This window comes from Amblyraja radiata, chromosome 3 (assembly GCF_010909765.2).
Source record: "Amblyraja radiata isolate CabotCenter1 chromosome 3, sAmbRad1.1.pri, whole genome shotgun sequence".
Taxonomy (NCBI): domain Eukaryota; kingdom Metazoa; phylum Chordata; class Chondrichthyes; order Rajiformes; family Rajidae; genus Amblyraja; species Amblyraja radiata.
This window is the reverse complement of record NC_045958.1, coordinates 76,172,063-76,198,119: the sequence shown is the minus strand read 5'-3', so window position 1 is coordinate 76,198,119 and position 26,057 is coordinate 76,172,063. Positions and strand designations below refer to the sequence as shown.

The following is a 26,057-nucleotide window of genomic DNA, read 5'->3' as shown; positions in this document are numbered from 1 at the left end:
GAAATAAGCCTACATCTTGTTTTAAATGCATCATTGTTGGATCAAAATGTGAGGTGTTCATCCTAATTTTGTAAACCAACAACTGATTTGACGGTGACCCGAAACATTAATTTCATTTCTCTTTTCACAGATGTTGCCTCTTGCAGTTTCTGTTTATATTTCACATTTCAAGCATCTGCAGTTTTTTGCTTGACAAAGGACAAATATTGCTTGTTCTCATACACAATTTCTCGTCCATCTAAAGTAATATTCCCTTTTAGAAACATAGAAAAACAGGTGTAGGAGTAGGCCATTCAGCACTTCGAGCCAGCACCGCCATTCAATATGATCATGGCTGATCATCTAAAATCAGTAAACTGTTCCTGCTTATTCCCCATATCCCTTGATTCCTTTAGCCCTAAGAGCTAAATCTAACTCTCTCTTGAAAACATCCAGTGAATTGGCCTCCACTGCCTTCCGTGGCAGAGAATTCCTCAGATACACAACTCTCTGAGTGAAAAAATGTTTCCTCATCTCAGTCCTAAATGAATGAATGAATGAATGGTGTCAGATTAGGAAAAGGGAAGGTGCAACGAGACCTGTGCTTGTACACACTGGGTGTGTGGTGTGTGTGGACTTGGGTGAGCTTGTAATGGCCTACCGTTTATTCTTAAACTGTGACCCCTGGTTCTGGACTCCCCCAACATCGGGAACATTTTTCCTGCATCTAGCCTGTCCAATCTTCTAAGAATTTTATATGTCTCTATAAGACCCCTCTCATCCTTCTAAATTCCCGTGAATACAAGCCCAGTCGACCCATTCTTTCATCATATGTCAGTCCTGCCATCCCAGGAATTAACCTGGTGAACTTACGCTGCACTCCCTCAATAGCAATAATGTCCTTCCTCAAATTAGGAGACCAAAATTTCACACAATACTCCAGGTGCTGTCTCACCAGGGACCTGTACAACTGCAGTAGGACATCCTTAATCCTAAACTCAAATCCTCTCGCAATGAAGGCCAGCATGCCATTAGCTTTCTTCACTGTCTACTGTACCTCCATGCTTACTTTCAGTGACTGATGTACAAGCACACCCAGGTATCGTTGCATCTCCCCTTTTCCTAATCTGACACCATTCAGATAATAATCTGCCTTCCTGTTCTTGCCACCAAAGTGGATAACCTCACATTTATCCACATTATACTGCATCTGCTGTGCATCTGCCATGCATCTGCCCACTCACCCAACCTATCCAAATCACCCTGCAGCCTCACAGCATCCTCATCGCAACTCACATTGCCACCCAGCTTTGTGTCGTCCGCAAACTTGGAGGTATCACATTTAATTCCCTTGTCTAAATCGTTAATATATATTGTAAATAACTGGGGTCCTAGCACCGAGCCTTGTGGCACCCCACTAGTCACTGCCCTCCATTCTGAAAAGGACCCGTTAATTCCTATGCTTTGTTTCCTGTCTGCCAACCACTTCCCTATCCATGTCAATTCCCAACCCCCAACACCATGTGCTCTAATTTTGCACACTAATCTCTTGTGTGGACCTTGTCAAAGGATTTTTTAAAGTCCCGATGCACATCCACTGGCTTTCCCTTATCCATTCTACTTGTTACATCCTCAAAAAAATTCCAGGCGAATTTTTGGTGGCCCTGTGGGATAATATGAAAACTACAATGCACACGAAGGAAACATCAAAGAATGATAATTGCAGTAGTGTTGTGAGCATAAGAAATAGGATAGGAGAAGGAACAATTTCCTGATCTACAACTATGTGGCAGCAACGTTTTAAAATTTTTGATTAAGTCATCCATTTGTGACAGCCCTTATTCCAGAGTCAGACTGAGGATTCAAGTCTCACATTAAAGATTCAAGCAGAAAATCTAAGCTGGTGCACTGCTGAAAGATGGTTCTACGTTTCCACGTAGAAGGTCCATCAGATTTCTTGGGTCCATGCATCCAAGACCACCATTTAAAGAAGAAAATGTTGCTTTTTTAAACTAATGGGGGAAGCCTGCAGGAAATTCTGATACATGGAATATTCATGTACCACCCCCACCTCCAAGGATCTAGGACCCAATATTCACCTCTCAATTGATATTATTAGAACAGATTATCTGGTCATTATCCTTGTTTGTAGAGTTTGCCCACTTTTTACATAACAGCAGCAACGATGGTAACCCACTTGCTTTCAAGAACGGCACCATGGAAATCAATGCATTTTTTAAATAAACAAAACAATTTAACTACAAACAGGACTAAATGTAACAACAGTGTTACCTGGATGGAATGCAGCAAAGGTGATGAGTATGTCTCTTAATACCATTAGGTTTATCACACCTTCATTTCTAAAGAGAACAAGTATCATAAATAAGTAAATATTCACACTAGGCGGTTGTGATCAACAATTCAATTGGTGGGAAACTGCCCAAGAGATAGAGTTTGATAACAGATCAATTCTTCTGCATACAACTTCATTATAACAGTTTGCAAATTAAGTGCACACTTACTGGTAGTAAGCTATGACTCGTTCAGTTCTCGGCACATCTTTGTCTATGATCCTAATCGCCTCGTGCAACTCATGCACGTTGATTCTTTGACGGTCCGCATAAACCTGGGGAATATTTTACAAAAACATCTAACTTTATGTCAGACCATGAAGTTTGCTGCTGTTTGGCATTAAATACGTCTCCCCTGCCAAGCCAGATCAAAAGACGACATTACATGGAAAGAATAAAGATACAGGGAGAAGAAAAGTAAAAAGGAGATTTCATTGAGGCATTTAAAATCACAAAGGGTTTTCATGGTGTAAATAAGGAAAAGCTGTCACCACAGAGCAGGAATGCCAAAAGTGTCAGGAGCAATGGATGATGTGATGTAGAAAGTTGGTATGGAACTTAATGAAAGTAGATTTAACAGTAACATTGAAGGGAATTATATCAATATTTGGAGGATAGAACATTTTTCAGGGCTGTGAGAAAGAGCTGAGAAGCTTTGAATAGCACTTTTAGAGTAACAAACATAATGGACTGAATGACTTCAATAATGTCACGTAATTCATTGATTCTACGATTTGTAAGTCGGAGTTTGATTAGACAAGGTTAATAATGACACCTGTAATAAAAGCAGTAAATGTTCAGTAGATGTTCATCTGCGCATTTAAGATCAAAGGTCAATAACTTTTCCCTAAAATGTAATCAATTTCATGGTGTTAAGACTTATCATCATCTTAGCTGCAATCCATCCAACCAGTTCTGATGAAATGAGGTTGGAAATCTGAAGGAGTATCTCTTCTTCCTTCTCCACAGATGTTGCCTGACCTGCTGCGTATTTCTAGGATTTTTATTTCAAATTTCTATCATCAGCAGTTATTTGCTTTTCAATGGCATCTGTAGGGTATATCAGAAACATGCTACACCTTGTCAGTGCATCCATTTTACCACTGTACAATTGCCTATTGTTTTTGCAACTTGGGATTTTTATTTTAAAAACTTGTTTTCGGGTAGATGGCAAAAGTTTACGTTAATGCTTGAACTTTTGCAAGGAAAAATTAAATGTGGAGAATCCCATGTTTAAGTTTCTATGAAATCTGAGAATGTGAATTGTGAGAACGTGACCCAATCTTTCAAACAACTGTGGGATTCAGATGTTTTCTCTGTGGTGTATCTACACTGTCAAGCGTATGCTTTGCAAGGCAGAACAACAAAGAAATTAAGAAATGGATCGATTAAGCCGTAAAGTCCATGGAGCCTGCCAAACCTGTGCCTCTACTCCACTTTTAACCAAAGATCCTATAGCGAGCAAGATAGTCCAGTCGACGAAAAAGACGTAGTACGGTCATGGGCAGATTCATGGGTAATTTAAGGCCCCATTTCCGTAACCGGCTTCCGTCTCCGCACCAAAGCTCCCATAGGGTAATAGTGCGGTGATGGAAGCCAGTTACGGAAACATCCTCGTAAAAATAAAAGTTATTTGGTAAAGATCTTCTCCTCATTTTCAGAATTTTAATTTATTAACACAAACTGTTCCCCCGCAACGTTGATTACACTGTGAGTCGGGTCGGGTCGGGTCGGGTCAGGTCCGGTTACGGAAATGGATGAAAAAAAGGCCCACGTTCTGTTCCGTTGTCAGCCCATTGCATTTAGCAGGAGTGGTCTATCTTGCTTGCTATAGGATCTTTGCTTTTAACTCTGATCTCCATATTACTTGATCCCCTTACTGAAAGGAATGTAAGAAGCAGAAGCAGGAATGACTTATACAGACAGAAAAGATACATCCAACAGTTAAGCTAGCTACAGCGACTTAAAAAGACAGAAGAAATTAATTTTAATTTGACAATTTTAATTGTCAAATTCCTTTACTAATCAACATCTACAAGGTTATAGCCCCTGTTATAAAGTAAAAACAGCTCATTTATGTGAAGGAGAGTTCAGCATTGTTGATCAAATCGTGCTCAGTTTTAAAGGAGTGACTCAGAGGAGAGACAGAGAGGTTCAGAGAGATCATTCCAAGCTGGCAACCAAAAGCACAGCCACCTACGGTGGAGAAGTAATAATCAGGATTGCATTTATGGCTGAATTAGAGAGTAGAGCTTTGGAGAGTCATCAAGATATTAGTGTATGGAGAGGGAGGAGGTGTTGAAAAGACAAGTCTATAAAAAAGATCAGATGAACTTAAAATTGTGATGTTACTAGAATGAGAGCCAGTGCATGTTAGTGAGGATGGGGACAATGATGTCTTTTACCCAGGGTAGGGTAATCAAGATCCAAAGGACATAGGTTTAAGGTAAGAGAGGAAAGATTTAAAAGGGACCCAAGGAGCAACATTTTCACTCAGTATATGGAATGAGTTGCAAGAAGAGGTGGTTGATGCAGGAACTATAACAATATTTAATAGACACTTGGACAGATACATGGATAGGAAAGATTTAGAGGGATAGGAGCCAAATGTGGACAAATGGGTCTGGCTTAGATGGGGCATCTTAGTCAGCATGGACAAGTTGGGCCGAAGGGCCTGTTTCTGTGCTGTATGACTCACTACTATCAAGTCAGAACTAGCATTAAACTACAATAAATTGGCCTGGACAAGTAAGTTCTTAATAAGGGTACTTGACTTTGAAATAAATGCTTGATAAATCAGGCAGCATTTCTGATTGAAACCAATCAGTCTGAAGAAGGGTCCCTACGCAAAATGTCAACTATTCATTTTCTCCAGAGATGCTGCCTGACCCGCTGAGTTACTCCAGCATTTTGTAGCTATCTTTAACATTTCAGTTCATTAATCCTTTTTCGGAGCGTCACAAAGATTCCCGTGAAGGATCTCCCAGCTGAAACTATTAATTCTGTTTTGCTCACCACCAGTGGAAGTTAATCTGCTGATACTGACTGCATTTTTTTGTTCATATTTCACACTGCCAACATTAACAGTATCTATTCTGTTTAAAATGTCCTGTGACAGCTTTACTAATTAACTGTGAAAGAAAGCAAGAGAAATCATACATGAAAAAGAAGTGGGGTACTGTATGTTTGATTTTCAAGGCCAGATTAAAGAGAGCTGTTTACTTCAACCGTAACTTTCATGGGAACAATAATCCTGTGGAATCTACAGTCATGAGATGTTCCAGTTTGTTTCCCAGTGCCTGGAAATGGAGAGGCACCAGCAAAATCCCCAGCTCGTGGTTCGGCAGAAGAAAAAATAAAAAATGTTTTATGCATGAAAATACTTGAAATTCATCAAAACGTTTTGGCTAGTGATCTCAGGTAGTTTAATGCACTAGAAATTGATCCATATCACCTACAGAAAAGATGATTCATATTGCAGGCTTCTAATATTCCCCCTTGATCATCATTACATCATTTAAGAATTCTTAAGAACTCTTAAGAATTTTACAGTGTGCAAGAACATCTCTTGCTTCACTGGTCTGGGGCAACTGTCTGATGGAAGGTATTAACCATTCCCATTCATCTACATTTCCAGTTCTCCTGTAATAATACTCTCACCCCATGCTTTTCAATTCAAATCAAGAAACTTTGATTTTACAGAGCATCTGATGTTTTCCTAGAATTAGAAAGCTAGCTTTGTCCACAATGGATTATGTTATATATATGACCTTTAGTTTTTGATGATCAACTCACCAATCAGCCACTAATGATCTCTCACTTCTGTCTCCACAGCTTTTAACGTGGATGGCACAATAGGGTTGAGGGATTGAGTGCCTACTCCTGATACATGTTGCAGATGGATAATTTTTCGAAATTATGTATTTTGCATTGTTACTACTGCATGGGAACCAAATATAGTTACAGTTTCAGCAAGGTTTTTGCCACTGAGGAAACAGACCTTTGCTTGCAGCTCTAAGAAGGCTATCTGCTCGCACCTCTTCTCTGACAGGTCCACTTCCTCTCCTTTAAGATTGCAGGCATCGCTAGTCTGTTGATAAGCAAGTGCCACTTCATACAGCTCTTCTGTAGAGTAAAAATAAACAAGAAAGGCATATATCAGCCAGCATGCATCATCTATTTCCCTGGTTAGATTTACATCTATGGATATCATTACATGGAGGTGCTACTGTTAACCACCAAGAATGAGATGGAACTCCCTCAGTTACTCCATCAGCACCAGCTCTGCCTCCAGAGGGATCACCAATCAACCCACTATATAAATAGGATTGGCATCTGGACAAATTTAATTTGGTTTAGTTTAGAAATACAGCACGGAAACAGGCATTTTAACCCACTGCGTCCTCGGCCACCAGCGATCCCCGTACACTAGCACTCTTCTACTCACTGGGAACAATTTACATTTATACCGTCAATTAACCTACAAACCTGTACGTCTTTGGAAACCGGAGATCCTAGAGAAAACCCACACAATCTCGGGGAGAACATACAAACTCTGTACAGTCAGCATCTGTAGTCAGGATCGACCCGGGTCTCTGGCACTGTAAGGCAGCAACTCTACCGCTGCACCACCGTGCTGCCCAAATTACACACACACTGTTTGTCCAGCCAGAGCTGCTGTACCATAGTCGGTATGATGTCTGGAGACAACCTATGAAAGCATGTCTGAAGAAGGGTTCCGACCCGAAATGTAGTTTATTCCTTTTCTCCAGCGATCATGCCTGACCCACTGAGTTACTCCAGCATTTTGTGTCTATTTATAAAGGCAGATTCCTTTTTATCCTGTTTACATATTTATACGGTTTTAATATAAACTTAATCAAATTAAACCCGAGATGAACATTCTGTACAATGTATGCCCATGCTATCAGATGACGGGTATTACCATTGACATCGAGGTAGCATATCAATGGCAGTCAGCCTCACCTTACGTCTGGAATTCAGTTGGATCGGCCAAGGCGGTAACAAAACCTGGTTTGTGTGATCCTGACAAACGTCCGATTGAGCATTGGTGAGCAGGTGAGTGGTAAGCATCACTTTATTGCGCTTCTGATGGTGATTGAAGGTATGCTAATTCGGTTGTAATTAAAGAGATTGGGTTTTGTCCAGTTTTTTGCTAATGGGACATAAATGGACAATTTTCCACATTGACACCCAGTAAAGATATGGTATACTGGAGACAGAACGGCCGAAGCTGGAATCTCGAACAAAACACAGAGCGGTGAAGAAACATAGCAGGTTAGGCAGCATCTATGGAGGGAATGGATAGGTGACATTTTGGTCGAGACTTTTCAGACTGATTGTAGTGGGGACAGAAAGCTGACAAAAGTGGTGAGGATGGCACAAAGCCTCGCAAATAATAGGCGGATTGCTATTCAGTGTCAGTCCTTTGAATGCATGGGAGACATTGCCATGGTCCCGATTGGGTTGAATTACATCTCTTGGTATCAGATACTTCTTTTTTATCACGGCCATTATCACGTTATATTTCTAGTAAATGGGGACACAAAAAACTTTTTTTTACAAGAATGACAAAAGAAAAATGTAAAAAGAAAGTTCTAACTTACAGAGCTTTCTGCTGGATGCCCCAATTCAATTTTTATCATCAACATTTTTGGGTCGTGGTCTCAGAATAAAGGACCAAACCCTTAAGGACAGAGATCAGGAGGAATTTATTCACTCAAAAATATTGAATCTTTCGAATTCTCAGCCCTAGATGCTAGTGGAAACTTAATTGTTGATTATCTTCAGGGATGATATTCTTTGGACATTTTGTTTGGATTATTATTCTTTGTATCTGAGCATTGTCGAGTTTCTGATCAATGGTGATGTTCCTGCAATTGTGATAATTGTGGTAACCAACTCGACCATGGTAATGCCATTGAACGTCAAGGATAGGTGGCTAGACACATGTTGGAGAAGGTCATAGATGAGAACGCTTGGGCCATGAACACTGGCCTGAGAAACCCCAACTCTGGGATTGGGCAATTTACTGTCACAATCGCAGCCATCTTCCTTTATGCAAGTTATGATTCCAATCATTGATGCATTTGCCCATGATGCCCATTAACATCAGCTTTGAAGAGCTCTTGATTCAGTCAATGGCAGTGATGGAACCAAGGTTATGATAAGGTCTGAAGTCAAGTGGCCCAGGCAAAAATGGTATCAGTGAGCAGATTGTTGACAAGTTTATTTCACTTTCAATGATACCATCCAGCACTTCGTTAATGGCTGAGAGAAGACTGACTGGATGGTAATTAAACACATTGGATTTATCCTGCTTTCTGTGAACAGACCTACCACAACAATTTTCCACACTATTAGCTGTCAATGTTTTAACCAATGAACAGCTTAACAACAGCACCGAAGGACTCAAGAACATAGGGTTCAGGTAAGCATGTGGCACTTTGGAAGAAATGCTGTCTTGTGGCACAGCTGGTAGAGTTACTGTCTCACAGCGACAAAACCTACGTTTAATCCTGACCTGACTGCTATCTGTGTGGAGTTTATATATTCTCCCTGTGACCACGTGGGTTTTCTCCAGGTGCTCCCTCTTCCTCCCACATCCCAAAGGTGTGGAGGTTTGTAGGTTAATTGGCCTCTGTGAATTGCCCTTAGTGTGTAGGGAGTGGATGAGAAAGTGCGATAACATAGAACTTTGGCGGCGCGACTCACCCGTTGCAGCGGCACCCGTTACAGCGGTCTGTCTTTTTTATTTATTTTTTGTCTAGTTAAATGTAGTGTTGGTGTTTTTTAATACTGGTTTTAAATGTGTATATGTGGGGGGCGGGGGGGGAGGGGAGGGGGAAACTGTTTAAAATCTCTTCCCTGTCCGGGAGACCCGACCTTTTCCCTGTCGGGTCTCCGTTGTCGTTGGGGCCTAGCACCGTGGAGCGGCCTCCAACCTGAACGACCCGGGGGCTCGGGAGACTGCGGAGCTGCGGACTACTCACAATCGTGGGGCTGGCCGGCCTCGGAGCGTGGGGAGCGGTGGTGACTCGCTGCTGCGACTTGACTCCTGGGGCTCGGAGGCTCCAGCAACGCAGCCGCAGGTCCGGTGGACTGTCGGGACATCGGGAGCTCGCGGGTCCGGGTGGAGAGACCGCTTCCCGGAGCTCCCGCAACGCGACTTCTCCAGCCCGTGTCGCGGGGTTGGAACGACCCGGAGCGGGGCCGTACATCGCCCGGCGCGGCTTCATGGCCGTGGGACATTACAGCGCCCGCCGGGGGCTCCAACATTGTGACTTTTAGACCGGGAGCGGGGCCGTACATCGCCAGGCACGGCCTAAAATGGCCGTGGGACTTAGCATCGCCCGCCTGGGGCTTGGACATCGGGAGATAAATGGAGAACAGGGGAGAGAAAAGACTTTGCCTTCCATCACAGTGGGTTCACTGTGATGGATGCTTGTGTGAATTAAATTGTGTGTATGTCTGTAGGAAATTGTCTTTGTTTGTATGGCTGTGGAAACGGAATTTCGTTTGAGCCTCACTGAGGCTCAAATGACAATAAATATTGTATTGTATTGTAACTGCAGCGTAAACAGGTGATCAGTGGTCGGCGTGGATTCAGTGGGCCAAAGGGCCTATTTCCATGCTATATCTTTCAATCAATTAATCAATAACGGTGCAGAAGGCTTGAGTTGTCAACTGGCCCATTCGTGCTCCTATCTTCTATGAAAGTATGTTTAATTATTCCTGGGTACAACATAAAAGCAGAACTTTGGATACACTCTGATCTCGTATTGGAATGTGGGCATTTAACTGGTGGCATCACTTACTGTCAGTCTCATCCACCCTCATCTTCATGCTGCTCGGTATCAAGGCCAACCATCTGTGTTTCATCATCTTGTAGCGGACGTGGTGTTCCAACGCCAGCACTTTGCGTTCTCGAGTTGTAGAGGTGTAAGGATACATCCCAAACAGAAATTTCCACACATCCTTACGAATGCTGGGATCCACACCACCTGAACCCGATAACACATGCATTAAGCTTATACACTTCTTCAAACCACATGCGTTTGTCTTGGCTGAGAATACCTGAATCACAACTTGCATCTTGTCTGATTCTCACGAAGGTGGCATCAAGTCTGAAATTGCCACCAACATATGTTTAAGTAATTCAGGAGAGATTTACTTATCCAGTAAGCAAAGGGAAGTTGAGGTAAATAATGTGGACAGCTAAGGGAGATACCACATAAACATAAGAGAGAGGGGGAAGGAAGTGGAGGGAGGGAGAGAGCCAGAGTGAGAGAGAGAGCGAGAGTGTGTGAGAGAGAAAGAGAGAGAAAGAAGGAAGTGGATACGACAGTAGAATGAGAAAAAATAAACTAGAAGGTGTTTGTAAAGCATGAATGTCGTCATGGCCAAATTGGGCTGAGTAACTATTATTGTGCTTTAAGCCCAGTCCAACAGTTAGATTTCCTCTTGATAATCTCTAAACTAGGTGTGTATACAATCATAGAATAGAATGCTTACCATTGCACAATGATTGTTAAATTTCCTATATGACAACAAAATGCAGTCCGGCAAATGTAAAACAATTGGGGCATCTTGGGTTCTAAATATACAAAAACTCCTCCTTCTTTCCATTGCCAAGACTGAAATCAAACTTATGTTCCACACAATGCACAATATTCAAATTGCACAATATAGAGCCATACAGCATGAAACAGGCCCTTTGGCCCAACTCATCCATGCCAACCAAGAATCCCCATCTAATCTAGTCCCATTTACCCATGTTTGGCCCATATCCCTCTCAACCCTTCCTATCCATGTACCTGTCCAAATATCATTTAGATTTTGTTATTGTACCTGCCTCAACTACCTCCTCTGCCAGCTCTTTCCATGTACCCACCAGCCTCTGTGTGAAGTCGCCCTTCGAGTTCCTATTAAATCTTTCCCCTCACCTTAAACCTATGGCCTATAGTTCTTGATTTCTCTGCCCTGGAAGAAGATTGGGAATAAAAATAGGGATGTTATTGTTATTGACAAGATATTTGCTTGCACACTGCTATTAATTAAACAAAAACCACTAGAACTCTGCTGATGGAATTGCACCCATGAAGCTGACAGTTTACAGTGGGAAGGGGAAACAGTGATATTCTGCCACGCCAGCGGGATCTTTCAGGTGTGTGCCTTTTCAGCATTCTTACCTAATGTGCTGTAATGCGGCACAGCGCCTTCTTCGTTACCAAAGTACACATATGCTGCAAATGCTAAATGCTATTTTTCAATTGATTTCTATTCCATGCATTGAAGATTTCGTATTTGAAATGTAAATCCCTGATGCAGCTTACACAAAATAAAATACTTTGCATTCCTGTAGCATCATTCCCAACCTCAGCATGTCCCAAAGGACTTTACAGCCAACAAAGTACTTCCAAAAGGAATGGTGTCATGGGATCTTTTATAACCTAGTGAGGTTGGATTGAGTCGCTTTATTCCTCTTTTGAAAAAAGGCACCACCAGTTCTGCAGCAGCTCCTCAGTCATGCTGCTGCGGGGAATCAGGAGCTTCACTCTCAAGTGCAAGGTTTGAAGTTAGAACATGTTTTGATTTGAAAGTGAGACTGATACACAACCAACAAAAGCTGAGAATATCAAAGGGCAACAAAGTCCCTTTATGCAGCCTCAACTTTTGATGAAACTGAGTACCTCCTCATCACCTCTCCCTCGTCACAGCTAATCAGACATTTCCTAACTATGTAAGAGTGCATAGAAAATTCAGTTCCCAGAGAAAAATACATGCAAACTAAATCATTCTCCTTTCATGGAAGATATTAATTTGAAAAATGTGCCATACAATTAATTGTTTCAGTATTCTGATAGGCAACAGAGTCCATCTGGGCTGCAGACAGTACCCACCTAATATTTCCTTTGAAATAGAAAAATCAGCTTGGGATTATACTTTACAGGCTAGAATTACTACACATGTAGGAATCAGCAGCTGCAGAGGAGCATGCCCCACCACCCAGATGATCACCTTCGTGAAGGCCAGAGTGCAGCTGCCAAGAACCACAGCAGCCAGGAATCCGTCAGGAATCCTGGCGACTGCGCAGGACTGGCAGCTTTCTGTTGACCTGGTGAAACAGCTGAAGTTCCCACAGCACATTGCCATGACCACCCTGAGGCCAGACATCCTCCTGGTCTCAGAGGCGACCAAAAACATCATCTTGTTGGAACTGACAGTGCCGTGGGAGGACCGTCTGGAGGAGGCCCACGAGAGGAAGATGACCAAGTACAAAGAACTGGTCATAGACTGCCGCAAGCAGGGCTGGAAGGCAAGGTGTATGCCCATTGAGGTTGGCTGCAAAGGATTTGCAGAGCAATCGCTCTACAAAGCCTTGAGTGCACTGGGCATCAACGGAGTGGCGAGGAGAAGGGCCATCAAGAACACCACAGAGGCAGCAGAGGCTCTGGGTCAGGAGAGAAGGTCCATGGGGAAGAGCGAATGCCACCTGAACACAAGTCGTGGTTTGATCAACCACGGCTGGGTCGCCTGGGCAAGGGTGTCTGATGTTGAAAGACCAGAAACACCCAATGATCCCAGGTTACATCACTGATGATGTGTTCAGGAGCATCAATAGATGTATTTTTTTAAATCAAATTGCCTTAACTAACTTTACCCAAAACAGAACAGAGGATTTATATGCAGAAAGCAGCTGATAACTTTAAAAATTAACTTTAAAAAAAATGTAGACATGCATTATAAATACAATTAAAATGCAAAGCTGAATTGGTGTAGTATACTTCATGCAAATATTTAATAATAAGTTAAACTCTCTCCATCAGAAATCTTTAATGCCTATTGAAGTTCAAAAAGTAGGTTTGCTTTTAACTGGGATGTCACACCTGAATAGCATCAATGTGGAAAATGTGTTTGTGCTATAGAATTGAGGAAACAGACTGTGAACACTTGGCTTTGATTAGCTGTGTTGAAAGACAATTAAATATTACTACACATAATAATAAGCCAGAGTTAATATTATTTGTCTTGGCATTCTTTTGGGCAGAACAGGTGGCAATTTTATTTTGAGCTTAGATCTCACAGGGACTCCGTGGGCTGAAAATCTGGTAGGTTAACCTGCTGCTTAAAGACAAAGTGAGTGAATGGTCTCCCTATTCACTACCACCCAGCCTGCATCACCACACCACCCACCCCAACTTGGAAGGCCGAATTAACTCCTAAAACAAAGCGTACAGATCCACAAAGGCATTTACCCATTGTTTTAACTAACCTTTGCCCCCAACAGGATACAAGATTTATATGCAAGAATCGGCCTGCAATTTAAATTTACAGGGCTGCCAACATTTGGTGAGAGTTGGGAGTGAGAAATTGCGAGAGGCCAAGCCGGAGGGACGTAGCGACTGGGTCAAAGCGACCATTGGTACAGAGCTTTTGCATTTTTTAGCTTGAAATTGTGAAATATGGTCCAATTTCTACATATGGACCATAGAAAGCATCCTGTTGGGCTGCACCACCACCTTAGTTTGGTTACTGCTCTGCCAGGACCACAAGAAATTGCAGAGAATTGTGGATGAAGTCCAGTCTATTATGCAAACCACCCCTCCTCCCTCCCCCCACCACTCCACTCCTCCAGAAACTCCATCTAGACCACATGCTATCTCAGGAAAGCAACCAAAATATTCAAGGACCACTTACACTTGTCATTTCCTCTTCAGCCCTCTATCATCGGGCAGAAGATGCAAAAGCTTGAAAGCACGCACCACCAGTTTCAGGAACAGTCCCCCCCCCCCCCCCCCCCCCCCGTTATTATACTATTGAATGGATAGTAATAAGCTATGGACGTAGTCCCAATCTCTCTCATTGCAGCCTTGTACGCTTTTTTAAGGGCCTGTCCCACTTTCACGAGTTATTCACGAATTTTTCAGTTTTCCCCTTGATTCAAACTCGCAGAATGTTCGTAACGAGTCCGTAGGAAGTCGTAGGAGTTCGTAGATATATCGTAGCGGCTCATTATGCTAGCCTTAGGTACTCGTGGCATCAGGTAAGTCGGAAGGTTTTTTTGAGCCCGATAAAAAATGTCCACGAGTAAAAAAATGGTTGGGATTTGATTTGATTCAATTTATTGTCATTGCACTTTTCAGTGCAACGAAATGGTTTAGCCTGCAGTCATAACATAGAATAAATAACAAACACTCAACACAGTTTAAAGTCCCAAAGTCATTGTCTCTTCCCTCCTTGCTGTCCCTCTGCGCTGAGGCAATCCAATGTTGTGACCCCGCCGGGTGATGGTAGGTAAGTCCCGCGGCTGAATCCCGTGCTCCGCAAACGGGCCGGTTCAAACTCCGCGGCCCGGGGCGGTCGAAGCTGCCGCCCTCCAGTCCAGCGGACGCAGCTGTAGTTGCGGGAGCTCCGGAAAACAGAACTCGAGCTCCCGATGATGTCGTCCACTGGCCCGCGGCCGAACCTCCAAGGCACCAAAGTCGGGTCGGAAGTTGGGTCGCACCACAACCACAGCCCCGAAGTCGGCCAGCCTCGCGTTGGTAAGTCCTGGCTCTGCCTCCGCAGCCTCGAGGTCGGTCGCAGTTGGAGGCCGCCAGCTCCGAGATAGGCCTCAGCGCAGACGGACACGGAGATGGGGGATACGGCAGGAAAGGTCGCACCCCCCCCCCCCGAAGGAAGAGTCAAAAAACATGTTACACCCACCCCCCCACACATACACAACTAAATAAACCGAAATAAACTGTAAAAACGGGACAAAAGAAAACAAAAAACAGAAAAGACAAACGGACTGCAGGCGAGCCGCAGCTGCAAGGCAGCGCCGCCACTTCCGGATGAAAGAAATTGCAACTTTTTACTCGTAAGGAGGGCATCGAAATAGTCGTGGGAATTCGTAGACATACTCGTAGGAATTTGTGAACATAGTCGTGGAAGGTCATAGGAGTTCGTAGATTACCACGATATTGATTTTTTTTTAGGTACTTTAAACTCGGCAGAGGTTTTTAATTAAGTCGTGAAAGTGGGACAGGCCCTTTACCTGCATTTTTCTACAGTTTAACACTATATTCTGCACTGTTTCCTTTCCCTTTTTGCTCTGCCTGTTGTATTTGCCTACGGCTTGGTTGTACTCATGATGTGATATGATTAGCCTGGTTAGCACGCAAAACAAGGTTCTTCATTACATATATCGGTGCACATGATAATAATAAACCTACACCAATACCGAAAAGTATGTGCAGTAATACAAAACCTATGAATGGAAGACAAGACAGTTCTTGTTTTGACAGATAAATCAACAGTTGCTTTTCTTTAGAGTTTTATTAACAAGACACGGAGCAGAACTGCATTCTAAACAGCATCTGAAAATTACACCTTTCCAGAAAAGCAGCTGTATGTAGAAATGAAATTGCATGCAAGTATTGGCAAGACACCAAGTCCTTTCAGATCTGACACGCACTCTTGAGACACAAGAGACTGTAGAGCACTCTTGCTTGGCTTAGATCGTCAGACGATTGAATCACATCTCAGCGACTTGAGCCCAAAGATCTATACAGTGCATTACTGGATGGTATACTGCCCTGTCAAATAATCTTTTGTATGAATTGACAAACAGTGACCTGCCTAAACTGAGCCGGCTTCTGCCCTGGTGTTAATCCTGGCCAAATTGGAGAGGCTAAGACCCTAAAATTGAGTAAAGGATTCTGGGCTGCAAGGCCATTTGGTCAATTTAAAAGTGCTTTCTGTAGAAATGGGACAAGCTGCAGAGTGGTGGCAGTTTGTTTCGAGCCTAGCTCAGAGCTGCAGGAAGAGAATGGGAACATCTGCAGACCCTGACAATTAGGTGAACAATGCATAGAATCCATTGGATGAATACAAACCAGGCATACACATTGTAAATAATGTTGCAAAGCTTTACTTTGCTGGATGTTTTTTGGATTAAGTATTGAGCCTTGTCTGGTTTCTTGTATATCAGGGCACATATTGCAATGTTCGTTTCCTCTGAGAAACACTGTTTGAATACAATATATTAGCCACTGTATTATTGGGTTAGGGAAATGTCTGTTATGTATGGGGTTAATCGATATCTGTAATTGGATTGTAAAGAGACCACTCCCATGTGGTTCAGCCCCTCGAGGTCCGGGGACCTATAAAAGTCCGCTACCACGAGGTCCTACGTCGATCTTCTGGGAGAGTGCTTGGGACTGTGTGACCTTCTGGAGTGTCTCTGTTTGAGCGAGGCCAAGAGGGCTTGATCAGGCAGATACGAGGATCGAACCCGCAGTGGTTAGGTCAAAATAAAGTTTAGATGCCCAAGTGCTTGACTCAGTAATTTTTGACTGAAACTAGACTGGGGGGAAGCTTAGAATGAGCAATTTACACTGGCATTAATTCAAAATGAGCAGAGGAATTATCTGCTGTGCTCTAATCCATACCTATCTCAAATGAACATCACTGGGAATTTCCTACACACACATTGTCTGTTTTCTTTCCTGCATTATAATAGTGACTGGACATCATTGGCAGGGCTCAAAATTAGCGGTTGCCCGGGTGCCAATGGCAACCTACAGTCCCGCCGGGTAACCTAAAAGCCATGCCATTTTGCCCAGCTTGGCAAGCACCCGGGCCACTTATTCTGAGCGGGCCCCCTGTCTATCTCTCTTTCTCTGTCACTCTCCGTCTCCGCCCGCCATCCGTGTCCGGCTCTCGGCTCTCGGGTCTCCGTTCGGCACGGCAGGCCGCCTTATACATGCGTACTGCCACGGCCTGCACATCCTCCCCCTGCACATGTGTACAACCACGGCCAGCACATCATCGGCTGTGGTTGTGCGCATGTGCCACCCTGCACATGCGCACTGTCACGGAAACTGGTCGACGTCGGCCACTTTCTCCCTCCCTTTGCATTGTGGGAGATCTGGCCGCCATTGCTGTCCGGTCGCTGCCTCACCACGACCGCTGAAATCCAACGCAGAATCACTCCATGGAGCTGGGATAACTCCCTGGAGTAACTCTTGCTTCTTGGTTTCCTGGTCCTCCAAAAATATTCGGAATGGAATTTAAACTGATGGACCCACCACCACCAAACTACAAACACTGAAAAATAACAGCCTATTGGATTTTAACTGTTTATTTATTGTGTATATATATATATGGTCTATGGTATACAGACACACTGAACTTTTATCTCCTGTTCTGTATTATGTTTACATATTCTGTTGTGCTGCAGCAAGCAAGAATTTCATTGCCCTATCTGGGATACATAACAATAAAACTCTCTTGACTCTTGACTTGGACTTAAGCAAAAAAGGGTTCTTGGGAAAAAAGAGCTACCTTAAATTTAGTTGCATCTGGTTGGGTACCTTTGGTAGGGTGAAGACTATTCCATGCTTTAATTGTGCAGAGGAACTCCATGGAGCAGCCAGCATCTCTGGATAGAAGAAATTGGGTAGAAATTGGGTTTCGAGTAGAGACCCTTCTTTAGATTTCCTCTGGTTTTAGTGTTTTTAGTTTAATTTAAAGATACAGCATGGAAACAGGCCCTTCGGCCCACCGAGTCCACGCCGACCACCGATCACCCGTACACTAGTTCTGTCCCACACATTAGCGACGTAAGTCAAGAGTCAAGAGTGTTTTATTCTCTCACGTCCCAGTTAGAACAATGAAATCCTTACTTACTGGCCGCGGGCCAGTGGACGACATCGTCGGGAGCTCGCAGGGCACAGGCTGGTGCCTGTTTTCCGGAGCTCCCGTGGCAATAGCTGCGTCCGCTGGACTGGAGGGCGGCAGCTTCGACCACCCCCGGGCCGCGGAGCTTGAACCGCGGGACTGACTTACCATCGCCCGGTGGGGTATCGCCTCAGCGCAGAGGGAGAAGAGGAGGGAAGAAACAGTAACTCTAAGACTTTTGCCTCCATCACAGTGAGGAGGTGCTTGGTGAACTCACTGTGGTGGATGTTAATTTGTGTTTATTGTGTGTTGTTATTATTACATGTATGGCTGCAGGCAACAACATTTCATTCAGACCGAAAGGTCTGAATGACAAATAAAGGATTCAACTCAACTTGCAGCAGCGCAACAGAATTTGTAAACATAGTACTCTGTAAACAATGTTATAAACGAGAAAACAAAACTCCATACAGACAGCACCCATATTCAGGATCAATTCCAGGTCTCCGGCAATTTTAGGCAGCAACTTTATGGCCAATGTACTGCCCCATAGTCTTGAACTGAATTAAAACATACAGTAACTGTAAAGCGGGACATAGCTTCACTTAGAGAATTAAGACTGAAAATGGATAGTTTCTTTTTTTTTAGTAACCAAAGTTATCAACGTATAATTTTTTGTGTGTTGGAAAATAAAATATAGTTGCACAGCTGGTGGACTTGCTGCCTCACATGCCAGAGATCTGTGTTCGATCCTGTTCTCGGGCACAGTCTGTGTTGAATTTGCACATTCTCCCTGCAAGCGTGTGGGTTTCCTCCCACAGCCCAAAGACGCATTGGCTTTGTAGGTTAACTTGTCTCTGTGAAATTGCCCCTAATGAGTAGGGAGTGCGTGAGGAAAGTGGGATAACAGAACTTGTGTGAATGGGTAGACAAAAATGCTGGAGAACCTCAGCAGGTGAGGCAGCATCTATGGAACGAAGGAAATTGGCGACGTTTCAGGTTGAGACCCTTCTTCAGACTGATGTGAGGATGCGGGGTGGGGGGGGGGGTGGCGGGAAGAAGAAAGGAAGAGGCGGAGACAGTGGGTTGAGGGAGAGCTGGGAAGGGGAGGAGAAAGCAGGGATTACCTGAAATTGGAGGTCAATGTTGATACCGCTGGGGTGTAAACTGCCCAAGCGAAATATGAGGTGCTGCTCCTCCAATTTACGGTGGGCCTCACTCTGGCCATGGAGGAGGCCCAGGACAGAAAGGTTGGATTCGGAATGGGAGAGGGAGTTAAAGTGCTGAGCCACCGGGAGATCAGGTTGGTTATTGCGAACCGAGCAGAGGTGTTGGGCGAAGCGATCGCCAAGCCTACGCTTGATCTCACCGATGTAGGGCAGCTGACACCTAGAGCAGCGGATGCAATAGATGAGGTTGGAGGAGGTGCAGGTGAACCTCTGCCGCACCTGGAAAGACAGCTTGGGTCCTTGAATGTAGTCAAGGGGGGAGGTAAAGCGACAAGTGTAGCATTTCCTGCAGTTGCAAGGGAAAGTGCCAGGAGAGGGGGTGGTTTGGGTGGGAAGGGACGAATTGACCAGGGAGTTACGGAGGGAGCGGTCTCTGCAGAAAGCCGACAGGGGAGGAGATGGGAAGATATGACCAGTGGTGGGATCCCATTGGTAGACAAAGCTGGAGAAAATCAGCGGATGAGGCAGCATCTATGGAGCGAAGGAATAGGCTACGTTTCGGGTCGAGACCCTTCTTCAGACTGATGTCGGGAGGGGTGGAGGGGTGGGAAAAAGAAAGAAAGAGGCGGAGACAGTAGGCTGTGGGAGAGCTGGGAATGGGAAGGGAAGGAGGGAGAAAGCAAGGTCTACCTAAAATTGGAGAGGCCAATGTTCATACCGCTGGGGTGTAAACTACCCAAACAAAGTATGAGGTGCTGTTCCTCCAATTTGCGGTGGGCCTCACTCTGGCCCAGGACAGAAACGTCAGATTCGGAATGGGAGGGGTAGTTGAAGTGCTGAGCCACCGGGCTATCAGGTTGGTTATTACGAACTGAGTGGTGTTGTGCGAAGCGATCGCCAAGCCTGCGCTTGGTCTCACCGAGGTTGATCATACGCTAAATAATCCGAACACATTTTTGTTTGGAAGTGCAAAGAGATAATAGAAATTGCATTCATTGCAACGAGTAAAAAGAGATGAGATACTGTATTGTAATGTTGCTGCATGTCATTGTGGTATATATCATGTCTTGATTGGTGAATATGTTTAGTTTGTGACTATATTTGAAGCAGAAATAATATGTGAATGCTTCATTGACCATAATTCCGACTGGTAACTACGCACTTCGTCCGAGCACATTATCGCACGCGTCATGCAAGCTGTCTTAAATGACCACCTAAACTGTCATTTGGCAACCTAAAAAGTTGCCGAGGTTGCCCGGCTGACAAGAGGAAAAATGTTAAGTGAGAGCCCTGCTGTAAACTGCTTTAGGCATGGTTATGAAAGCACTTTATAAATGCAACGTTATTTTTGTATTTTATACCATAGCTGTAATATTTCTCCATAATCTCACAGCACTTAAGCACGTGTTATCACAAGTAGCATATGGCAGTGCACACATAGCTCTTAATTAAAGAAAAACAACTAATTATTCCGTCACATCTTTCACAAAGGGACTTTCTTTTACAACCAGAATGTATGAGAGGGACGTATATTTCTAAGGCTACCGAACTCCAGCTCTGTAACAATGGAGGCTTCAGTTCTTGCTTTAGTTCATGTGATGCTGAACCCGTGAATGTTTTTATCTCTAACAGACTTAGATTTGTGGTGCACTACCAGCAAGCTTTCCTTGTACCACTCCACATAAACACAAAGATATCCAGTACTATGCCTCACATGTCCTACCTTGCCACCTTCTCGAGCTAGATGACTGGCTTTCAAATCCTTTCATGACCTCAACATACTGCAATAGACTAAGATTGCACCTTTGGCCACTGGGTCTTCACTGGATCTAAGTGGTAGATCTCCCCCTCAAAGCTCTCTCTTTCCTGCTTTTAAGACACCCCTTCAAGCCTAGCTCGTTGATCATGTTTTTGATCATAAGCTGCAAAATTATCTAATTAGGCATATGAACTAATTTTGTGAAGAGATGTAAACTATTGGCTTATAAAAGCTCATCATGCTGTACACCCAGTGAATGCATTTTTAACATATTCCAACCAACAGCAGTTCAACACTTAAACACACCACAGGCAGGTTCACATGAGAAAATTGGAAAGTGCAACAATTCATTCACGTAAAATGAAGGCAGCTTAACCTTTACATGTAGCTACTAATAGGAGATCTCTATCAGTTTGCACCTTTCCTATCAGAATCACAGCAGTACATACTGCAATGTCATGCATAATTATAAGCACCCTGGCTGTTTTAACACCTGCCATCCCTTGAGAACAAATAATATTGCTCTATTAACTCATCATTTATTACACCTAACTGTGAAACATTTTATATTTCTATTTTCTCTTGCTCTGCGCTTTAACCATCTTAGGAAGGGGAGGGAAGTTGGTGTTGGTAGGGGAGGGTACATCTCCACTGGCGTGCATTACTCTGTCACTTTCACTCTCCTGACTGGAGGGCAGTGATCTTCAATCCCTAGAAAAGGGCATCTCACACTTCTGTAAAGTATTACTGGTCATCTTCTCGAAAGTGGGGTGGACACTGTTTTGCTGTGGGACACCACTGTGGCATGTAATCTCACCTCCCCATCTTCTTCTCCCCCTCGTCCCCCACTCACTCACTACTCCTTGGAGGGCTGCAATCCAGTTGTCTGTTCACTCCCTCCCACCTGCTCCTCCTTGGTGCTTAGATGGTTAATCTATTCCATCCTGCATTGCTCAACAAGGTCACAGCCCACCCAACAATATACTATTTATATACCATGGGCAATTTACAGCAACCAATAGCACCCTCTTTCTTTGACCCCTTCATCCTCTGCTTCCCCTCCTCAACTTCCTCTCCAGTCCCTTATCTCCCCTTCCTCCTCTCCTTCCACTCTTCATTTTTCTCTACTCCACCACTCCATTCCACCCCCTCTATTTGACGACTCCACCCCCTCCCCTGCCACCCTCCTCACTCACCTCTTCCCCTTCCACCCTGTCAAGCCTCCCACTTCTTCCTCCCCATCACCCCCCCCCTCTCCCCACCCATGTCTTCCCCCTCATTCCCTGTCTACTCACGCTTCACTTCCCCATCACTCACTCCCTTCTCCACTTTCCCCTCATTCCCTGGCAACTCCCCTCCCCTCCTTCCACCTCACCATCCCCCTCCCAGTGCCACCGCCCCTTCTCACCTTCCTCCCACCATTTCCCCCTCCCATCCAGCGCTCCCCACCTAGTCCCCCTCCCACCATTCTCCCCCTTATTTAATCCCCTTCCCTGTCCACATCCCACCTTGCCCCCCCCCCCCCCCTCGCCTAGAACCTCCTACCTAGACCCCCCCACTGTTCCCCTCCAGCCACACTCATCCCACCAACCCCTCTCCCCAGACCCTCACCCAGTCCTCCTCAACCCGACACCCACCTATTGTAGTGGGTGAGTCTGGGACTAGAGGTCATTGCCTCAGAATTAAAGGACGTTCTTTTTGGAAGGTGATGAGGAGGAATTTCTTTCGTCAGAGTGTGGCGAATCTGTGGAATTCTTTGCCACACAAGGCCGTCAGTAGATATTTTTAAGGCAGAGATAGATAGATGCTTGATTAGTACAGGTGTCAGAGGCTATATGGGGAGAAGGTAGGAGAATGGGGTTGAGAGGGATCAATAGAAACATAGACATAGAAATTAGGTGCAGGAGTAGGCCATTCGGCCCTTCGAGCCTGCACCGCCATTCAATATGATCATGGCTGATCATCCAACTCAGTATCCTGTACCTGCCTTCTCTCCATACCCTCTGATCCCCTTAGCCACAAGGGCCACATCTAACTCCCTCTTAAATATAGCCAATGAACTGGCCTCGACTACCCTCTGTGGCAGAGAGTTCCAGAGATTCACCACTCTCTGTGTGAAAAAAGTTCTTCTCATCTCGGTTTTAAAGGATTTCCCCCTTATCCTTAAGCTGTGACCCCTTGTCCTGGACTTCCCCAACATCGGGAGCAATCTTCCTGTATCTAGCCTGTCCAACCCCTTAAGAATTTTGTAAGTTTCTATAAGATCCCCTTAGATCAGCCATGATTGAATGGCGTAGACCTGATGGGCCGAATGGCCTAATTCTACTATTATTCCTCATGACCTTATTCCCCATCGCACTGTCCCCCTCCCCCCCCCCCCCCCACCAACTCCATCTGCCCCCTCAAACCCTCCCCCTCCCACCCAGTCCCCAAGACACCGTTCCCCTCCCACCCTCCACCCCCCAGACCAGTACCAGCACCAGCACCACCCAGTCTCTCCCCCCCTTCTCCCTGGAGAGGACTCACCGCCCCTGAAGACGAGTTTGCGGAGCTGCGATTCACCCACCAGCCTCCCGTCCGCGTCCAACAGCTGCTGGAAGGTGTGGGCGTTGAGCCGCGGTGGCGGCGACACTGACGGCCCTGCCCCCTCCCCCGGGCCGCTGCCGCCTCCCCGCTCCTCGCCAGCGGCCCCCGGCCGGCCCTCCGCCTCGCCGCCCTCCTCCCCGGGCCCCCGGCCGCCTGCAGCCTCCGCCCCGCTCCCACTGTCACTCCCGCCCCCGCCCGGATCCATCAGCTCATCCCAGGGCCTGAGTCTCCCGCCGAGATCCGGCTGGGAGCCCGCTCGCTAATCCGGCACTGAGTACCTCCCTCCCTCCCCACTGGGCGCTGCTTCCTCTCCTACTCCGTGCACTCTATCCGGCTGCTGCTCTTTCTCTTTCCCTCTTTCTCTTTCCCTCTTTCTCCCTCCCTCTACCTCTCTCCCTCCCTCGGCCTCTCTTCCTCTCTCCCCCTCTTCCTCTCTCCCCCTCTTCCTCTCTCCCCCTCTTCCTCTCTCCCCCTCTTCCTCTCTCCCCCTCTACCTCTCTAGCTCTCTCCCCCTCCCTCGTCCTCTCTTCCTCGTCCTCTCTCCCCCTCTTCCTCTCTCTCCCTCTTCCTCTCTTCCTCTCTCCCCCTCTCTTCCTCTCTCCCTCTCCCCCTCTCCCTCTCTCTCTCCCTCTCTCTCTTCCTCTTTTTTTCGTTCAGGTCACTTCCTTTTTCCAGTCTTTCACTCTTTATTATTGTTTCCATCTCTTCACCAGGATTTTCATTGTACCCATAGACACAAAGAAAATAGGTGCAGGAGTAGGCCAATCGGCCCTTTGAGCCAGCACCATCATTCAGTATGATCATGGCTGATCATCCTAAATCAGTACTCTGTTCCTGTTTTCGCCCCATATCTCTTGATTTCGTTACTTGTGCAAATTTGGAGCACATTGCCAGAGAAAGTAGTGGGATTAGATACAATTCATACAGTTAAAAACTATTCAAATGCGCATTTAAATGGTCATGGCATAGATGGTTACTTTACTAATGTGGACAAATAGAATTATTGTAGATGGGTATGGACATGTGCAGGGAAGAGATATTCTGTTCAGTAGAACTCAATGGCTCTTCTCCATGACCCTTGATATTGAAAACTTTATTCATCTGAGTATTTAATATACCCAGCCATTTTCTCAGCCTCTCAGCAATTTCTTAGTAATTCCACAGCTTTATTAGATAATTCCAAATATTCACTTCCCTTTGGATGTTGAGATTTCCTCTCATTTCTATTTTGAATGACTTTTTTTATTTTGAGATTGAGTCCATGTTACAGTCAGACAGACGGGAAAAATCATCTCTGTATCTTTCCATTCATGCCCCTTAAAGGTAGTGTTCAGGAGCCTGGTGGTTATTGCAAGGAAACTGTTCTTAACGGTGGTCACGGTTTTCAGGCTCCAGTACCTTCTTCCTGATGGTAAGAGAAATGAGAACATGGCCAGGGTGGTGCATCTTTGATGATATTGGCTGCCATTTTGAGCACATCGATCCCTTTGATGATGAGAAAGTTAGTACTTGTGAGGGACTGGTCTCCTTCATTCCTAGGCATTTGAGCTGCAGAATTAGGCCATGATGCAATGAGGAAGTGTGCTCTACCTTATACCCAGGACCGGATTTACATATAAGCTTCACAAACAATCTTAGGGCCTCGAGATCTAGGGTGGCCTCGGCCCGCTCCGCCAAGGTGTATAAAACTTTTGACAGAGTGGCGTTGTTACAAAACCTACCATCAGTGGCGCTGTGCTTGCGATTCCGGAGGTTTTTTCCCTGCCGAATCTTGCCGCTGCACAGGGGCCTAATTACCACGCTGCCTCACTGGGCGCGCTGAACCTCACCGCCACACCGGGGCCATCGAACATCGCCGCCGCACTGGGCCCATCGAACATCACCGCCTCACTGGGCCTGACGACCCTCGCCGCCGCACCGGGTCCTGCCGAACCCCGCCGCCTCACTGGGGCCTATTCACCTCGCCGCCTCACTGGGTCCACCGAACATCGTCGCCTCACTGGGTCCACCGCCCCACTGACCATCCGCCCACCGCGACCTCCCGCGCTTTGCCTGCTGACTCGGACTCCACTCCCCGCGGGCTTCCACTATCAATTCCACCGACCCTCGCCACTCCACTGCTCTCCAGCACACCGCAGCAGTCGCCTTACCTGCATCCTGGGCTCAGCACTGGGCCTGGAGTTTCCACGCTGCAGACTCCAACTCCCCTGGGTTTAACTTTGTCCCCCTCCATCCCCACCTCAATGAGTTCCACGCCCGCCACGATTTGGAGCTCTTATTCCGTCGCCTCTGCCTCACAGCGTCTGCCATGGGAAGGAGTCCTCGCCCCCATTGATGATCCCTTTTCCCGTCTCCAACAGACCTCCTCCTCTTGGACCCCTCCCTCATGGCCATCTTCCGGCTTTAGACCTTTTTATTTTAAACTACCGGCGGGACATCAACTTCTTCACTCCTCTGACTCACTCTAACCTCTCCCCCCCGAACGTACAGCCATCCACTCACTCCGCAACAACCCAGACTGGGTTA

The 26,057-nt window shown here is 45.5% G+C and overlaps 1 protein-coding gene across 1 annotated transcript in view; it reads right to left on the bottom strand.

Annotated features, from left to right (window-relative positions):
• LOC116971563 (TBC1 domain family member 17-like) overlaps positions 1 to 23,736 on the bottom strand; it is a 44,383-nt gene extending 20,647 nt beyond the window's left edge. Inside the window, exons 1-5 of the mRNA XM_033018797.1 lie at positions 23,472 to 23,736; positions 10,169 to 10,354; positions 6,331 to 6,455; positions 2,502 to 2,605; positions 2,272 to 2,339 (exon numbers count right to left, since the gene is read on the bottom strand). Coding sequence (XP_032874688.1) covers positions 2,272 to 2,339; positions 2,502 to 2,605; positions 6,331 to 6,455; positions 10,169 to 10,354; positions 23,472 to 23,736 — 748 coding nt within the window. The remainder of the gene's footprint in view (positions 1 to 2,271; positions 2,340 to 2,501; positions 2,606 to 6,330; positions 6,456 to 10,168; positions 10,355 to 23,471) is intronic.
• Between the last annotated feature and the right edge of the window lie 2,321 nt (positions 23,737 to 26,057).